Consider the following 18,560-nt stretch of genomic DNA (forward strand, 5'->3'; position numbering starts at 1 on the left):
TACATTTCTTATCTATAGACGTAAATGTATCAGGAGTTGGTGATGGACTTACATGCTACAGTCCATGGGGTCACAAAGAGTCAGACACCACTGAGTGCATGAAATGAACTGAACTAAAGGGTGTCAAAGACAACTGTGTTTTATTTGAAGAAAGTAGAACTGAGATTTGGAAAACCTAGATTCAAATGCTGTAGCTAAAACTCTTAGATATGTTTTCTTCTTGTTGCTGACGTGATTAAAGAATGTTTACTCTTCTTTATTCAAAAGACTTCTCAAGTCTTGTTAAGAAGAAAAGAAAATAATTCGTTTATATTCTATAAAAACTGCAAGTGATAGGATATTTAAGATGATAAGACCAAATTAAGAATAATTTTCAAATTTCTGGTTTATTTTTTATGCTACAAAAAGAATTAAAGATAAATTGAGAACTGTTCCTTCCTCCTTTAGTGAGTGTTTCTCTTTTTGCTTTTGATAAATTCATAGTGCCAAAAAAATCAGCAGTGATTCTTTCACTCCATAAATATACCTAAGAATTTCTAGGATTTATTTGCTTTACCACAGGTTAAGTAAAAATAAAAGAAGATCTGAAATCAAGGCAGGCCCTAGGGAAAAGCCAATTTCATCCAAGCAATATTTGTATGAAGAATTTAGTAGAGTAGAAATACATACTCTATAATCATCTCACTAGGCATTCATAGGTGTTTTTCCTATTGTACATCCTAAATCTATGCACATGAATGTTAAAGCCTTGGCAGAGTACATTAAAAGTTATAAAAAGCACCTAGCAAAGTACCTATCCATTAAGCATTCAACAAATTTTAGTTTCTGGGGCCTTTTTAATGTCAATGATCTGCAAATTTTATTAATTGTTTTTTTTTTCATATTTTACAATAGATATAATCCTCTCTACATAGATAAATCATCATACTATTGGCTTCATGAACAGTCTACTTTATTCTCCTCTTCATCAAATTCATCATGGCATTTTTCACCTCTGTGTTTCTCACTGTATAAATGATAGGATTTAACATGGGAGTCAGGATTGCAAAGAACACAGCCACCCACTTGTCCACAGGATAGGTGGCCACAGGACGCATGTAGGTGAATATACAAGGGACAAAAAAGAGCACCACTACTGTAAAATGGGAGCCACATGTAGAAAGAGCCTTGTGTCGTCCTTCAGAGCCGTAGGATTTCAGGGAGTTCAGGATGACTGTGTACGAGACGAGGAGCATGAAAAAAATGAGCAAACACATGGCCCCACTGTTGGCTGCCACCAGCATACCAAGCTTGTAGGTGTCACTGCAGGCAAACTTTAACAGTGGAAAGAGGTCACACATGAAGTGATCGAAGATGTTGGGACCACAGAAGGTCAAGTTGACCATGAAAACAATCTGCACAGTGGCATGCATAATCCCCCCGATCCAGGCTACCACCACCAGGAGCTGGCAGAGCCCCTGTCGCATGATGGTTGTGTAGTGCAGAGGCTTGCAGATGGCCACATAGCGGTCATAGGCCATGACGATGAGGAGTATGATTTCTGATCCTCCCAAGAAGTGCTCCAGAAAGAGCTGAGTCAGGCAGCCACCCAAGGAGATGGTTCTCCTCTGGTACAGCAGGTCAGTGATCAATTTAGGGGTGGTAACGGATGTGTAGGAGGCATCTATGAAGGCCAAGTAAGTGAGAAAGAAGTACATGGGAGCAGAAAGTGTGGGGCTGAGGGAGATGGTAATGACAATGAGCAAGTTGGCCAGAACAGTGACTAGGAAAATAAACAAAAACACAATGAAGAGTATTTTCTGCAAGAGTGGATTCTGTGTGAGTCCCAAGAGAATAAATTCAGTCACATTGTTAGGAGGTATAAGAACATCCATTTAGGAAGTAATACCTTCTTGGGGCCTGAATTACCTACAAAGGAGTAAAAAGTGGCACCTGTTAATCATGAAAGGTTTGTGGTCTGAATTTCTTAGAACAAAACAGAGCAGTCACTATAGCTGTGGCTCAAGTCCTTGGCAGTTTTGCCCCAGTAATTGTTTCAAATCATTCTTATTTTTTTTCATGATGTGTTCCACCTTTTCAGACACCCAGCACCTGTCACTTGTAAAACATCTGGAGGGAAACACGTGATGTGTAATTTACTGAGAAAATACTGGGTTCCCTACATGAAACCTAGATTCTCCTCCTGATTTCAGCTGCTTGCAACTCTGCCATGTCATCTCAGTGTTCCTTGATTTCAAGCCCTCCTTTGTGTATGTGAGGTTACAAATTGTAATTCTCAGATGTATCTCCAAAGCTGAGAGGTGTCCCACAGGGGTTAGAGCTATTCTCTTTTCCGTGAGAATTTACATTTGAATTCTTAGATCTAGCTGTGGAAAGAAAGACACATCAATAAATCTATCACAAGCAGGCGGTTTAGGGAAATGGATATAAGTCTTTGGTAACACACTGTCCATTTTACCTACCGGAGCACATATGCTATTCAAGTGTATTTACTAACTGTGCCTATCACAGTGCCTGGCAGGATTTCTACAGTGTCTGAAACCTGTTAGATGATGAGTAAATGCTTTCCGAGTTGTCGTTCATGGGTAAGAGTATGCCTTCTTCCACAGATTATAAATCCAGAAGAATTCAAGTGTTCTTGTCCTCCAGCTCTGCTTATCATTACTTTTTATGAAAAACAAAAATAAACATTTGAAAGGAAGCTGCATTCCACTTTAATAATTTCTGACACACTTTATGGGGTAAGTATGAAAATATTAATTGCCTCTAGGAAAGATTATATTACTGGGTAATTTTACTTTCAGGATAATTACAATATTTATTAATTAATATTTTTAATTCTTCAAAATCCTGTTCCACATGCAATTTAACATAGTTACATTCAGTAAATGTACAGCTTCAGTAGACATATAAAAAACTGTGACATAGGTGTGCAGTAAAATAAGATTTATCAATCAAAGAAAATCATTATTTTCAAAGTTTTAAAAATAGAGATTTGATGTGAAAAATATAAAGACTCTGCTGGATGAGATAAAGTAACTATGCATATATACCCAAACACATATATAATCTGTTTGTATAAGTAATTATTAATATTACAATTCATCCATTCAACAAGTATTTATTGGATATGACTATGTATAGTAATGTGTATGTGTTCACATAGAGTCATAAAAAATGTGCCTATTAAATGTCTTTGTAATCCTTTCCCTGAAATTTCATCACCAAATAGCAGCAAGGCATCCATCCTTGATATGAGTCACCCTCCCACTCCATTATGTTTCTGCTACAGAAATTCCCCTGCCTTCTTTTCCCATCTTCCCATAGCATCCATCATCAATCATTCTTGGTTACAAGATACTGCATTACTAATATGATGAGGACAGGTGAGACATACATTTTCCAAAGAAAAGAGAAAACATAAACATAATTTTAAAAAACTATTCTTTTTTCCAAGATGAAAATTCTATACATATGTGAAAACAAAGTACAGCAGCTTCACTGAATTTCCTTATTCTGAGGTGGAGTTTCTCAGCAGATCATAAAAAGTATAGTGAATAGAAAAAGTAAGAATTAGATATAACTAATAAAATTTATTCAGACATAACTGAAAAAAAAAGAAATTATTCTGTCTTTTTTTCTTTGACTCCAAAATACTCTCTCTAGAAATAACTTAATGGAATTTTTTTTTTTAAACAGAAAAATTAAATGTTCAAATACGTTCAACACAGTTATTAAAAGCTGTGGAAAATTTAGAAACCACACAGAATGCTGAACATTGGGGAAAGGGATAACTAAAATATATTCCATATTTTTGAATAATGTATTATTTTAACAGAGGTGTTAAATAAATATCAGTAAGAAGAAGTCTGATATATTTTTACTTCTAAATTGATAGCACTGTAGTTAAACCTATTTTTCTTGATGCTTGACATGCTTAAAAGAGATTTAAATCTTAGACTGGTGGGTGTGAGAGGTGATTATATGATTTGTAAAATCCATTTAAACCTGATATTCTATGACTGCATAATGTCCTGTCCGGGGGGCGAGCTGGGGAATCTCACCCATGAACTTGTCTGACATAGGTCTACAGCCAGGGCCCCAGGCAGCTGTTAGTGCACCAAAAAAGAAGTAAATTTCAATATTAAAAGCATCAACTAATTCAGATACAGTAAGTGTTTTTTTGAGATATAAACAGTACCTGTGGAGAAGGGCTTTCTCTTGAGCCTCAAAAGTGTTACCATATATCCTGTTTGGGAGCAAAGTCTATGAAGTTACTTACCTGTGCCTAATTAAACCCAAGGGATATTTCATCATCATTACCAGGTCTTGCCAACAAGCTGATTATCTCAAGTAAGGAACTGAACATCAGAGATGAACTTTTACAGAGTACATCTTTGTAAACTTCATCCTGATGTCTACATGAAAACAAAACGTGATGAGAGGAAAAAAAAAAATTGACCATATATGAACTTAGATATTTGATAGTAAATGAGCTTAAATATGGAGTCTGAATATTTAATATTAAATATGTAAACAGTTGGGTATCTATTTTTTAATTTTTTATTAAATTTTATTTTTTAGTAGATCTACCATTCATGTCCATGAAAATAATTTTTCAAAAAGGAGTTTCTTGGATCTATACCAGGAAAGCCTGTTCCCAGAATACAAATCCAAAGATAGAATAGTTCAAAATCCTGAAAAGACAGCAACACAGATTCTCAAACTTGAAAGGTAAAACAAAATGAAAACAGGAGAGATTATATATGGATCATATCACTGTTGATCAGAAACTAGTTGAGGTGTGCTTTGACCTTTGATAGACTCAGGGACTAATTTCACAAAAACCGGGTACCCGTCAAAGTGTTCTCTTGGCAGCTTTATGTACTTGGGTAGCAGCTTTATGTACTTGGGTAGGTGCAAGAACATGTTCTCAAAACAACAAAGCACTTGAGTAGAGTTTGTATGTCTTATTGTTGTTCAGTCAATAAGTCATGTCTCACTGTTTGCGACCCCATGAACTGCAGGACACCAGGCTTCCCTATCCTTCAATATCTCCCAGAGGTTGCTCTAACTCATGTCCATTGCTTCAGTGATACCATCCAATCATTTCATCCTGTCGCCCAGAGGCAACATGTATTAATCCAATCCCAAAACACTTTTATACCAGGAAGGTATTTCTTATGTTATTTATCAGAAATAGAAAAGTTTGGGGGAATGAGATAATTTTACTTCTAATAGAAGTACAAGCAAATATAAAAATACTTATAGCAAGTTATTGGCATGGGAAGAATCACAGAACTTGGAAACAGCTTCCAAATCACCTAAGTAAATTACTTTTAGAAATGTAAAGGTTATGGAATAAAATAATGGTATGTTGCAAAGTCACTTCAGTCATGTCCGACTCTGTGGAACCCCATAGACAGCAGCCTACCAGGCTCCCCTGTCCCTGGGATTCTCAAGGCAAGAACACTAGAGTGGGTTACCATTTCCTTCTCCAATGCATGAAAGTGAACAGTGAAAGTGAAGTCGCTCAGTCGTGTCTGACTCTTCGCGACCCCATGGACTGCAGCCTACCAGGCTCCCCCATCCATGGGATTCTCCAGGCAAGAGTGCTGGAGTGGGTCCCCATTGCCTTCTCCTAAATGACGGTATAGTAAAAATTAAAACCCACATCTCCTAATCCTGAAGCTAGTGTCCTAGATTTCTTTCTGATTAAAAGATTTAAAACACTTTTCTATTTTTTACACTGAGAAATAAAGGAAACTTAATTTAATGTGTGTTAGGTATGTGGAGGCATTAATATTGCTAAATACATGTGATGAATCCAAGTAGAATTGAGAAAGGATGAAGGCATATTTTAGGACTTAGTATCTGTGCTGTAAATTGAGTTCTAACAGGAAACATGTAATTCTAGAGCCTTAAATAGGATGCTTATAAAATAGTATCTGATTTCCAAGTCTGATATAGAGCAATTGCCAAAAGCAAGACAACTTCTAATTACTCTTTTAAGTCAAGAATGTACAGCTTATAGAGAATCAGATTATCATTCATTATATAAATCAGAATAATCTGTTTCCAGAATGTTAAACCTTCATTGTGCTAAAAAAAAACCATGTACCTAGACATTTTAATTTAATGCAGGTGGACTCTGAGGCCTTATATGATGTGAATGACTTAAATATGTATTTCAATTATTGGAGGAGGTCAAGTGATCCAGATATAGAGACTGGGGCTGAACAATTTAATTTTTCAGTTCAAAATTTGATCAGAATATACAAAATCAACCATATGGCACAATCAGAGTATATGCTAAAAAATTTCATTTTTCACAGATTTGAAAATGCAACTATGATCCTGTCTTTGAAATTTTAAGTTTAATTTTTTATCAGATTCGACTATAAAATCTTAACACAGTATGATTACATCTATAAGAGATTGAAGCTATGCAATTCTCTTGGTGTTTAAGATCTATAAACTATTCCACTAGGATAAGGATTAGTTCATATAGCGGTTTCAGGAATAAGTAGTTTAAGTAACCCAAAGAAAATTACTTTTTAGTTGTAATTACTGATACTGAAAATATTCATTGATTCTCCGAAAAAAAAAAGAAAAAGAATATCATGTCCTACACAACCTCTTCCAACTAAAGTCACATTTTTTACTCCAAAGTTTCCTCATGGCATTTTTAACTTCTGCATTTCTCAGGGTGTAGATTAAAGGGTTCAACATGGGAGTTATGAAAGTTAAAACCAGTCATGGATTTATCAATGCTGCTGCCGCCTCTGCTGCTGCTGCTAAGTCACGTCAGTCGTGTCCGACTCTGTGCGACCCTATAGACAGCCACTCATGAGGGTCCCCCATCCCTGGGATTCTCCAGGCAAGAACACTGGAGTGGGTTGCCATTTCCTTCTCCAGTGCATGAAAGTGAAAAGTAAAAGGGAAGACACTCAGTCGTATCCGACTCTTAGCGACCTCATGGACTGCAGCCTACCAGACTCCTCCATCCATGGGATTTTCCAGGCAAGAGTACTGGAGTGGGTTGCCATTGCCTTCTCCAATTTATCAATGGGTAGGGTTGAATTAGGCCTGGCATATAGGACGATACAGGGAACAAAGAATAAAATGGCCACCATCATTCGGGAGGCACAGGTATAGAAGGCTTTGTGATTCTCTTCCAAACCATGAGTCTTCAGGGATTGTAATATGACACCATAGGACACTAAGAGGATGAAGAAGACAACAGTGCAAATTGTTCCTCCATTAGCTGTCATAAAGAATCCAGTGAGGTGGGTATCAAAGCAAGTTAGTTTCAGTAAAGGGTATATGTCACAGACAATGTTGTCAATCACATTGGGGCCACAGAAAGGGAGATGAGAAATATACAGCAATTGAACCAGTGAGTGCAGAAAGCCTCCAGTCCAGGCCACCAGCAACATAAGGACACACACCGCCTGATTCATGATGATCAAATAATGAAGAGGTTTGGAGATGGCTACATATTGATCATAGGCCATCACCACCAGAAGAATGCCTTCAGCACCAGCAAATAAATGATCTATAAAGACCTGAGTCATACAAGACTGGAAGGAAATAGTCTTTTCCTCATGAAGCAAGTCAGTGATCATTTTGAGAGTAACAGTAGTAGAATAGACAGGATCTATAAATGATAAAGAAGCCAGGAAAAAATACATGGGGGAACCAAGTGACCTGCTGGCTGCAATGGTCACCATGATAATCAGATTGCCCAATATTGTTGCAATGTAGGTAAGTAAGAATAGGACAAATAGAACTTTTTGCATCTCAGGATTTTGTGTGAGCCCCAGGAGGACAAGCTCTGTCACATTGTTCCTATTTTCCATGTGTGCTTCTGAAGCTGTGAATCGAGTGTCAGAGGCTACAAACAAATGGCCAGTAATAACTTCAGAGGATTGCAAGCTTTGTGTCAAATACGTGGTGCCTTACTCAACAGTGTTGGCTCCATGAGATCTCACACATAGAAATTATAGAATATCAGAATTGGACACTTTTCCCACAGCACTTCATTCATTTTATCAAATTCCTTGCTTAAACTATAGCGGTGAGACTTCAGTATTCTAACTGGGAAGTATATATGAGTGGGTGTGAGTTGACGTACCAAATGACAAGAAAGTTGCTTTCTCTAGAATACCTCTCACAAACACCAAATGTTTTAACTTTATATATAATTTCTTTCCTTTCCTTTCCTTTCCTTTCTTTTCTTTTTTTTTTTTTTGAGAGCAATTTTGGCATTCTGAAATATACCATGAAAACAATCAAATCCCTAATAGCTTTATTTATATATTTACATAAAGTAATACCTGGGCATGGGGCATAAAATTGTAAACTGATGCTTAAATAGCAGCCTTTCTGAGTTGCCATGAGCTCCAAAATCAGTCAGTCGCCCTCTGCAGGGAAAAAACCAGGGACATCATAAGTGCTCAATAAATGCTGATGAGATTCCACTTATTTACAATGAATTTCAAAACACATAAGAAAGCACCTGAGAACAGATAAATGTATGAACTTCTTCCCATCCAAGAAAATACAATGAAAGCAATGTTTTGTTTGTAAATACACACACACACACACACACACAACATGTGTGCTCAGTCACTAGCTCTGTCTGACTCTTTGTGACTCCATTGACTATAGTATGCCAGACTCCTTCCTCTGTCCATGGAATTCCTCAGGCAAAAATATTAGAGTGAAAAAAAAAATTAGGGTGGTTGCCATTTCCTCCTCCAGGGAATCTTCCAGACCCAGGAATCAAACCCATGTCTCCTGTTTCTCTTGAATTGGCAAGTGGATATTTTACCACTCAGCCACCTAGGAAGCTCCCTCAATCCTGCCCCGGCCCTGCCAAAGACACACTAAACAGACATTTATTATAGTCTAGGTTATTGGAGGAAAATAATAGATAATACAAATCTATGTTAATGAGTACTACATAGACACATTTCTTGATTTACATAACTGTTTAGATTTGATTATTGCTAGCCATAGCTCAATTCAGGATGCCAAAATAAAAATTTTAAGCAGAATCTTGGTATAGTAGAAAGAATTCCATGCCAAAAATCTAGAGCTATTATTTTATTTTGCTCAGGCATCTTAGGAAAACTCATACTTTTCTTGGAAAGATGACGATATTTCCAGATACTATGAGTTTCTGAATTTTTGTCATTGAAGCCTTTATCCTAAATGACATGCTAACACTTTTGCTGGTAGATCATCTTTATATTAACCAGAGTTAATTAGTGTGTATTGAAGGTTGTTTAACTATTATAGTAATCAATAAATTAAACTCATTATTTGGTTCATATTGTAAGTTCCTGGTTTTTTGAGTCTATATGAAAAACAGGACAATCCTCACTTGAGGAAAATAGATCCATGGCCAGTTTTACATGTAATGCGTGTAACTTCATTTTGGCAAAATTATTTCAAGTGTGCTCCATCTCAGTGTCTAATTTACAGACTGTCATTTGTGAAAGGTGGAAGATTGTTCTCTTCTTTGTGCATTTGGTAATTCAATTTATGCTCAGATATCAGCGGGAAAATAAAAGTGAGAAAGAAGGAAGAAAGAAAATAAGAGACGACTGAGAAAATGTAGATTCAAAACAGCAAAGGCTAAATATTAAATAAAATATGCTTTGAAATCAGCCAACAGTTTGGGTTGAGGGTACTGAATGAACAAGGAGTGGAGGATTTCCTGAGCTGTCCAGCTAGAGATGAATTGGAGGGTAACTCAGAATCAGCATCAGGATTTGCCTCTCAGAATCTTTATACTTCTAGGTCAAAAAAAGAAAAGAAAAGAAAATTCTGAAAGTATGTGAATTGAAGAAACCAGTTGCCTCAGAGTTCCATCTTCAAGGTTCTGGCTGTTCATTGTATACATACATAGTTAAATATCTCCACTCACAATGACATAACCACATATTCATTTGTAATGGAAAATAAATACTTGTGGTTCCTGGAAGTTGTCCTGTGTTCAAGAGATAACTTCCAGTAGGAGAGTCTAACCCTTTGACCTTCTGAGCATTTAAAACATTTATGTGTTTATAGCTGGTTTTATGCTTTCATCTGTTGAGTTTGTTGGGACAATAAACATGTCTTAATAACTGTTTCTCTGGAATCTGAGTGTGCCTCATATATTTTAAGTGATCAAGAAATAGTTCACTATTAAAATATTCTTATGAACACATTTATTCCTCTAAATGGTTTAAACCATTAATTTGACAAGACATGATAAAAAATCCTATATTTTATCGATATTATATTTTATTAAAATAAATATATCTGCTTTAAACACTTGGGATATTCTTCAAACTTCTTAATATAATCAATTGGAACAAATAAATCTTTAAAGAATCTTCAGAACATGTAAATCCATGTTAACTATCCCACAATGATAAATGAAGTAAGATAAATTAAGTAGGTCTACACAATGACAAATTCAACAACATGAGGAAAAACAAAACATCTACATGGATATGCAAAGTGTAAAATACTGAGAAACATTTTCATTCAGTAATATATTAGAAATTATAGACTGAAATTTCAGTTTCTGAAAATTTTGGTACATATTCTTTTGAAACGTGATCGCAATTCATGCCTAAATATGTTTCTCTTTAACTGTCTATATAGTAAAACCTGGGGCTTCTCTTGTAGCTCAGTCACTATCTGCCTGCAGGAGGCCTGGATTCGATCCCTGGGTCAGGAAAATCCCCTGGAGAAGGGAATGGCAACCCACTGCAGTGTCCTTGCCTGGGAAATCCCATGGACAGAGGAGCCTGGTGTACTGCCATCCACAGGGTCACAAAGAGTTGGGCGCAACTGACATTAACACTATCACTGTCACTGTCATAGTAAAACCTGCTTCCCACGTGAGCTATAGTGACCATTAAAATGATGCAGCAAAAAAATTGACGTCCTAAAAAATGCTTATCCAGTTCATTAGGTTAAAAAGAGATAAATTTTAAAGCAATATCACATTTTCCAAATCAATTTCTTTATAACAAAAGTGTTACATCTAAACCCTGAATATGGTTGAATAGACTTTGGAAACAAATACACACACACAAAAATAAAACTATCAGAGATGTCATATTGCCCAACTTATATATAGTTATATAACTTTTCTTTTGTTTTATAAATATAAAATTTATTTTATAAATATTGTGACCCTAAACGTCCACAGTATACTTTTTGAGAGTGCAGGTTCTAAACTCTTGTTTGGAATTTGAGCCTCAGAATCTGTACTTACAAACTTTGTGACTTGGGTAAATCATTCAACATAATCTCTGTAATTAAACATAATACAATCTAACACACTAGGGTTTAAAGAGAATAATGTAAATGAAGATCTTCAAAACTGTAAAAAATTGTCTAGCAAATAATAGGCATGAAATAAGTTCAAAATATATTTTATTATTCTTTTGTTTCTCCATTTAACTTTAGTGTCACATCTCTATAATTAGTTTTACTTGAGTTTTGTCAAAATCTACTCTTTTATATAACTATCCAAAGATGCTTTCCTGAGGGATGGAGAGATTGATTGGGTCATTATTATATGCAGTTTTGAAAGATGTCTGGTTTTACTACTCACATGATTGTGTGGACATTCCCTTTTATGTCTTTCTCCATATCTCACTCTCCTCTTTGAAATGTATCAATACATTTAAATTTAATTTGAGGGATCTTCTTTCCATAAATTATGAGGTCAACTGACTGCCTAATGCTATGTGTCTTGTTTCATTTACAATATTCATAAGACCCTAAAAATGAGAAAATATCCAGTTCATTAACCCCGTGAAGATAGATGCTGACATTTTCTCTAAGACTTTAATATACTTTGTGTAGAACACAATTCATGAATTGTATTTCCACAGACACTAAAATTCACTCTCCAGCTAGGTGTAAGTACAAATTGATGAGTCTAACAAGTAAATAAAGTCTCTGAATGTAAGTTTTTTACATTTCAAGTTTTGAGTTCCCTTTTATAATAAGAAGCTATTGATTTACATATCAAAATGTTATTTGGGGTTTATACGCAAAGGAATAAGAAGCAGAGATTTTAACATTCATACATCAGTGTTCATAGAAGCATTTTCCACAATAGCCTAAAGGTGGTGACAACTCTAATGGCCATCAATTAATGAATGTGCAAACAAATTATGGTATCTACAGACAATGGTATATACAATTGGTGCAGAGGTTAAAGCGTCTGCCTGCAATGTGGGAGACCTGGGTTCAATCCCTGGGTCTGGAAGATCCCCTGGAGAAGGAAATGGCAACCCACTCCAGTATTCTTGCCTGGAGAATCCCATGGATGGAGGAGCTTGGTGGGCTACAGTCCATGGGTCGCAGAGGGTCGGACACGACTGAGCGACTTCACTTCACTTCATGCTGATACATGCTATCAGATGAATCTTGAAGAAATTAACAGTAACAGATCGAGAAATTAAAGTAACAGATGAATCTTGAAGAAATTATGCTAAGCACAATATGCCAGACACAGAAACATTTATATTTTATGATCTCCCCTTTATGAGGTACCTAGAATAGTCAAACTCAATGAGGTAGAAAGTATAACGGTACAACAGGGACTGGAGGGATGAGGAGACAGGGAATTACTTTTTTACACATCGAGTTTCAGTTTAAAATGATGAAAAAAATTCTGTTAGATGGAGAGTGTTACTGTATAATTTACCACAACAACAACAACAACAACAACAACAACAAAACAAATTATGAAAAGGAGTTAAATATCTACACAAAACAAGAATATTAAAAATACCGTGTACAAGGTAGCAACTTGTAAAGAACTATAATAATCTTTGGGTTTCCCTCAGAGCACAGAACCTGCAATAAAGGAGACCCTGGTTCAATTCCTGGGTGGGAAGATCTGCTGGAGAAGGAATAGGAAACCCACTCCAGTGTTCTTGGTTTTTTTTTGTGGCTCAGCTGGTAAAGAATCTGCCTGCAATGTGGGAGACTTGGGTTCAATCCCTCGGTTGGAAAGATGCCCTGGAGAAAGGAAAGGATATCAAAATCTTTACTATCATTATCTTCAATATATGAAGATGCAAAATAAATAATTGTTTGATTTTCTAAATTATATGAAACATTCAGTTCAATTCAGTTGAGTCGTTCAGTCGTGTCCGACTCTCGGCGCCTCCATGAATCCCAGCACGCCAGGCCTCCCTGTTCATCACCATATCCTGGAGTTCACTCAGACTCACGTCCATCGAGTCAGTGATGCCATCCAGCCATCTCATCCTCAGTCGTCCCCTTCTCCTCCTGCCCCCAATCCCTCCTAGCATCAGAGTCTTTTCCAATGAGTCAACTCTTCGCATGAGGTGGCCAAAGTACTGGAGTTTCAGCTTTAGCATCATTCCCTCCAAAGAAATGCCAGGGCTGATCTCCTTCATAATGGACTTGTTGGATCTCCTTGCAGTCCAAGGGACTCTGAAGAGTCTTCTACAATACCACAGTTCAAAAGCATCAATTCATCAGCGCTCAGCCTTCTTCACAGTCCAACTCTTACATCCATCCATGACCGCTGGAAAAACCACAGCCTTGACTAGACGGAACTTAGTTAGCAAAGTAATGTCTCTGCTTTTGAATAAACTATCTAGGTTGGTCATAACTTTTCTTCCAAGGAGTAAGCGTCTTTTAATTTCATGGGTGCAATCACCAACTGCAGTGATTTTGGAGCCCCCAAAAATAAAGTCTGAAACCGTTTCCACTGTTTCCCCATCTATTTCCCATAAAGTGATGGAATCGGATGGCATGATCTTCGTTTGCTGAATGTTGAGCTTTAGGCCAACTTTTTCGCTCTCCTCTGTCACTTTTGTCAAGAGGCTTTTTAGCTCCTCTTCACTTTCTGCCATAAGGGGGATGTCATCTGCATATCTGAAGTTATTCATATTTCTCACAGCAATCTTAATTCCAGCTTGTGTTTCTTCCAGACCAGCGTTTCTCATGATGTACTTTGCATACAAGTTAAATAAGCAGGGTGACAATATACAGCTTTGACGTACTCCTTTTCCTATTTGGAACCAGTCTGTTGTTCCATGTCCAGTTCTAACTATTGCTTCCTGACCTGCATACAGATTTCTCAAGAGGCAGGTTAGGTGGTCTGGTATTTCCATCTCTTTCAGAATTTTCCACAGTTTCTTGTGATCCACACAGTCAAAGGCTTTGGCATAGTCAATAAAACAGAAATAGATGTTTTTCTGGGACTCTCTCACTTTTTCCATGATCCAGCAGACGTTGGCAATTTGATCTCTGGTTCCTCTGCCTATTCTAAAAGCAGCTTGAACATCAGGAAGTTCCCGGTTCACGTATTGCTGAAGCCTGCCTTGGAGAATTTTGAGCATTACTTTACTAGCATGTGAGATGAGTGCAATTGTGCGGTAGTTTGAGCATTCTTTGGCATCACCTTTCTTTGGGATTGGAATGAAAACTGACCTTTTCCAGTCCTCTGGCCACTGCTGAGTTTCCCAAATTTGCTGGCATATTGAATGCAGCACTTTGGCAGCATCATCTTTCAGGATTTGAAATAGCTCAACTGGAATACCATCACCTCCACTAGCTTTGTTGGTAGTCATGCTTTCTAAGGCCCACTTGACTTCACATTCCAGGATGTCTGGCTCTAGATGAGTGATCACACCATCATGATTATCTGGGTCATGAAGATGTTTTTGTACAGTTCTTCTGTGTATTCTTGCCACCTCTTCCTAATATCTTCTGTTTCTGTTAGGTCCAGACCATTTCTGTATTTTATCGAGCCCATCTTTACATGAAATGTTTCCTTGGTATCTCTAATGTTCTTGAAGAGATCTCTAGTCTTCCTCATTCTTTTCTTTTCCTCTATTTCTTTGCATTGATCGCTGAAGAAGGCTTTCTTATCTCTACTTGCTATTCTTTGGAACTCTGCATTCAGATGCTTATATCTTTCCTGTTCTCCTTGGCTTTTTGCCTCTCTTCTTTTCACAGCTATTTGTAAGCCCTCCCCAGACAGCCATTTTGCTTTTTTGCATTTCTTTTCCATGGGGATAGTCTTGATCCCTGTCTCCTACACAATGTCATGAACCTCATTCCATAGTTCATCAGGCACTCTATCAGATCTAGGTCCTTAAATCCATTTCTCACTTCCACTGTATAAACATAAGGTATTTGATTTAGGTCATATTTGAATGGTCTAGTGGTTTTCCCTATTTTCTTCAATTTGAGTCTGAATTTGGTAATAAAGAGTTCATGATCTGAGCCACAGTCAGCTCCTGGTCTTGTTTTTGTTGACTGTATAGAGCTTCTCCATCTTTGGCTGCAAAGAATATAATCAATCTGATTTTGGTGTTGACCATCTGGTGATATCCATGTGTAGAGTCTTCTCTTGTGTTGTTGGAAGAGGGTGTTTGCTATGACCAGTGCATTTTCTTGGCAAAACTCTATTAGTCTTTGTCCTGCTTCATTCTGCATTCCAAGGCCAAATTTGCCTGTTACTCCAGGTGTTTCTTGACTTCCTACTTTTGCATTCCAGTCCCCTATAATGAAAAAGACATCTTTTTTGGTGTTAGTTCTAAAAGGTCTTGTAGATCTTCATAAAACCGTTCAACTTCAGTTCCTTCAGCATTACTGGTTGGGGCATAGACTTGGATAACTGTGATATTGAATGGTTTGCCTTGGAGATGAACAGAGGTCATTATGTCTTTTTTGAGATTGCATCCAAGTACTGCCTTTCGGACTCTTTTATTTACCATGATGGCTACTCCATTTCTTCTGAGGGATTCCTGTCCACAGTAGTAGATATAATGGTCATCTGAGTTAAATTCACCCATTCCAGTCCATTTTAGTTCGCTGATCCCTAGAATATTGATGTTCACTCTTGCCATCTCTTGTTTGACCACTTCCAACTTGCCTTGATTCATGGACCTGACATTCCAGGTTCCTATGCATATTTCTCTTTACAGCATTGGATCTTGCTTCTATCACCAGTCACATCCAGAGCTGGGTATTGTTTTTGATTTTGCTCCATCCCTTCATTCTTTCTGGAGTTATTTCTCCACTGATCTCCAGTAACATATTGGGCACCTAATACCTGGGGAGTTCCTCTTTCAGTATCCTATCATTTTGCCTTTTCATACTGTTCATGGGATTCTCAAGGACTAAGCGCAGGTGGCTGTGAGAGCCGGCACACTAAGCGCAGGTGGCTGCGAGAGCTGGTGCACGAAGCACGTCCGACAGAAGCTACCCCACGTCCGAGGTCAGTGGCGGCTGGAGGAGACATCCCGCATCAGAGGTCAGTGGCAGCTGGGAGGAGACCCCCTGTGTTCCAGGTCAGTGCGTTGACCAAGAGGAGCTACCCTGCATCCGAGGTCAGGGGCAATGGGGAGGAAACACCCCACGTCCAAGGTCAGGGGCGGCGGCCAGGAGGAGCTATCCCTCGTCTGAGGTCAGAGGCGGCCAGGAGGAGCTACCCTGCATCCGAGGTCAGGGGCGGCCGGTAGGAGACACCCCATGTCCGAGGCCAGGGGCGGTGACCCTGAGGAGCCACCCTGAACCCAAGGCCAGGGGCAGCAGCTGGGAGGAGCCACCCATGCTGGAGGCCAGGGTTGGTGACCAGGAAGAACATCCAGAGGGGAAGTCGTTGGGCAGGCACAGGAGGGCCTAGAGGAGCTATCCCATGTTGAAGGTTAGGAATGGTGGCGGTAAGGAGATACCCCTTGTCCAAGGTAAGGATCAGTGGCTGCACTTTGCTGGAGCAGCTGTGAAGTGATACCCCACGCCTAAGGTAAGAGAAACCGAAGTAAGATGGTAGATGTTACAAGAGGGCATCAGAGAACAGACACACTGAAACCATACTCACAGAAAACTAGTCCATCTAATCACACTAGGACCACAGCCTTGTCTAACTCAATAAAACCAAGCCATGCCTGAGGGGGAACCCAAAATGGGCGGGTCATGGTGGAGAGGCCTGACAGAGCGTGGTCCACTGGAGAAGGGAATTGCAAGCCACTTCAGTATTCTTGCCTTGAGAACCCCATGAACAGTATATGAAACATTATAAAAAATTATTGTGCAGACCTTATGCATGTCCTGTTATATTTTGTTATGTTATATTTAAACTCTATTTCAGTTTGAATTTAAACAATCTTAATACAAAATATTGGTGAACATTATCATCATTGGACTTATTCCAATAGTATTTTGTAAAATGGAGTAAATGTACATACTATATTATTCCTGGAACTTTTGGCATAAAATAATTAAAAAGTCAAACAATAAATAAATCAGCTCCTTAAGAAATATACATGATTAATTTCAAATAACTCTATTTTGCCCTCTTTTCATAGCAAGGAAGATTTTTATGAATGTGTTACCTGGGTTTTCTATTTCTTCTTTTGTCTCTTGTTCCAAATTCAGGCTTCTCCAATTTTATCTTTGGTTCTTGAAAATGAGTGTTTAGTTTGATGAAGATAAGGCAGGAGTGAGTGAAGAAAAAAAATCAGGACACACTTAGTGCCTGCAACTGGAAGTGCTTTGTTATTTGGATACATCTCTCTGCCTGCACAAAGCATGAACATCTTGTTCAACTTTTATAAGCTTTTTACACTCTAGATTGTAGAATTACTCAGAACTGGCTTCAAAATTATACAGTTGATGTCACTGAATTTGAAAGCTGTTATTGAAAATATATCAAGAACAAATTTAAAACTTCATGAACAAATTAATTGAATAATTTCAACAATGTTTTAGTCAAAACTGTAAAACACTGCATTATTACAGAAATTGACTATATTTTGTATATTTTAAAACATTTATTTGACCATTCTAATATGTTTCATAGTTAGGGAACTAATAGATTTTATTTTACATCTTGACAGTGACATTAATACCCAAGGAGAAATCTTCCAGGTAAGGGAAGATATGAATGGGCACTTAATCAACAATGAACAATAAGTCACTTCATTTAGTTGTTAAAAAAAAGTTTGTCCCAAGGTTTGTTCAAGATTAAATTCACTGAGGAATCATGCTCTAGAGGACTGAGTTTTTTTTTTTCAGTGCATGGTATATTTTCAGAGGCTTCTCCTGGCCAATCATTTTAGGGGAGTTAAATGAAAAGAGAGTCTTCTAATAGAAAAGAATAAGCCTCTTACTTGGACTTCCCTGGTGTCTCAGATGGTAAAACGTCTGTCTACAGTGTGAGAAACCTAGGTTTGATCCCTGGGTTGGGAAGATTCCCTGGAGAAGGAAATGGCAACCCACTCCAGTACTCTTGCCTTGAAAATCCCATGGATGGAGGAGCTTGGGGCAGGCTACTATCCATGGGGCCGCAAAGAGTCAGGCATGACTGAGCGACTTCACTTTCTTTCTTTCACTTTGGGCTTCCTAGGTGGCGCTAGTGGTAAAGAACCCACCTGCCAATTCAAGACATGTAGGAGATGATTTCATCCTTGGGTTGGGAATATCTTCTGGAGGAGGACGTGGCAAATCACTCCAGGATTTTTGACTGGGGAATCTCATGTACGGGGGAGCTT

General features: G+C 37.9%; 2 protein-coding genes across 2 annotated transcripts; both read right to left on the reverse strand.

The window, feature by feature from the left end:
- Positions 948–1,874, reverse strand: LOC102188152 (olfactory receptor 140-like). Its single transcript, XM_005689344.1, has one exon. The coding sequence runs from the start codon at positions 1,872–1,874 to the stop codon at positions 948–950; it is 927 nt and encodes a 308-aa protein (XP_005689401.1).
- Positions 6,757–7,862, reverse strand: LOC102187877 (olfactory receptor 4A15-like). The gene is made up of 2 exons (XM_013969375.1): positions 7,061–7,862; positions 6,757–6,764 (listed from the first exon to the last, which is right to left on the reverse strand). The coding sequence occupies exons 1-2, from the start codon at positions 7,860–7,862 to the stop codon at positions 6,757–6,759; spliced, it is 810 nt and encodes a 269-aa protein (XP_013824829.1).

Source organism: Capra hircus, chromosome 15 (genome assembly GCF_001704415.2).
Source record: "Capra hircus breed San Clemente chromosome 15, ASM170441v1, whole genome shotgun sequence".
Taxonomy (NCBI): Eukaryota; Metazoa; Chordata; class Mammalia; order Artiodactyla; family Bovidae; genus Capra; species Capra hircus.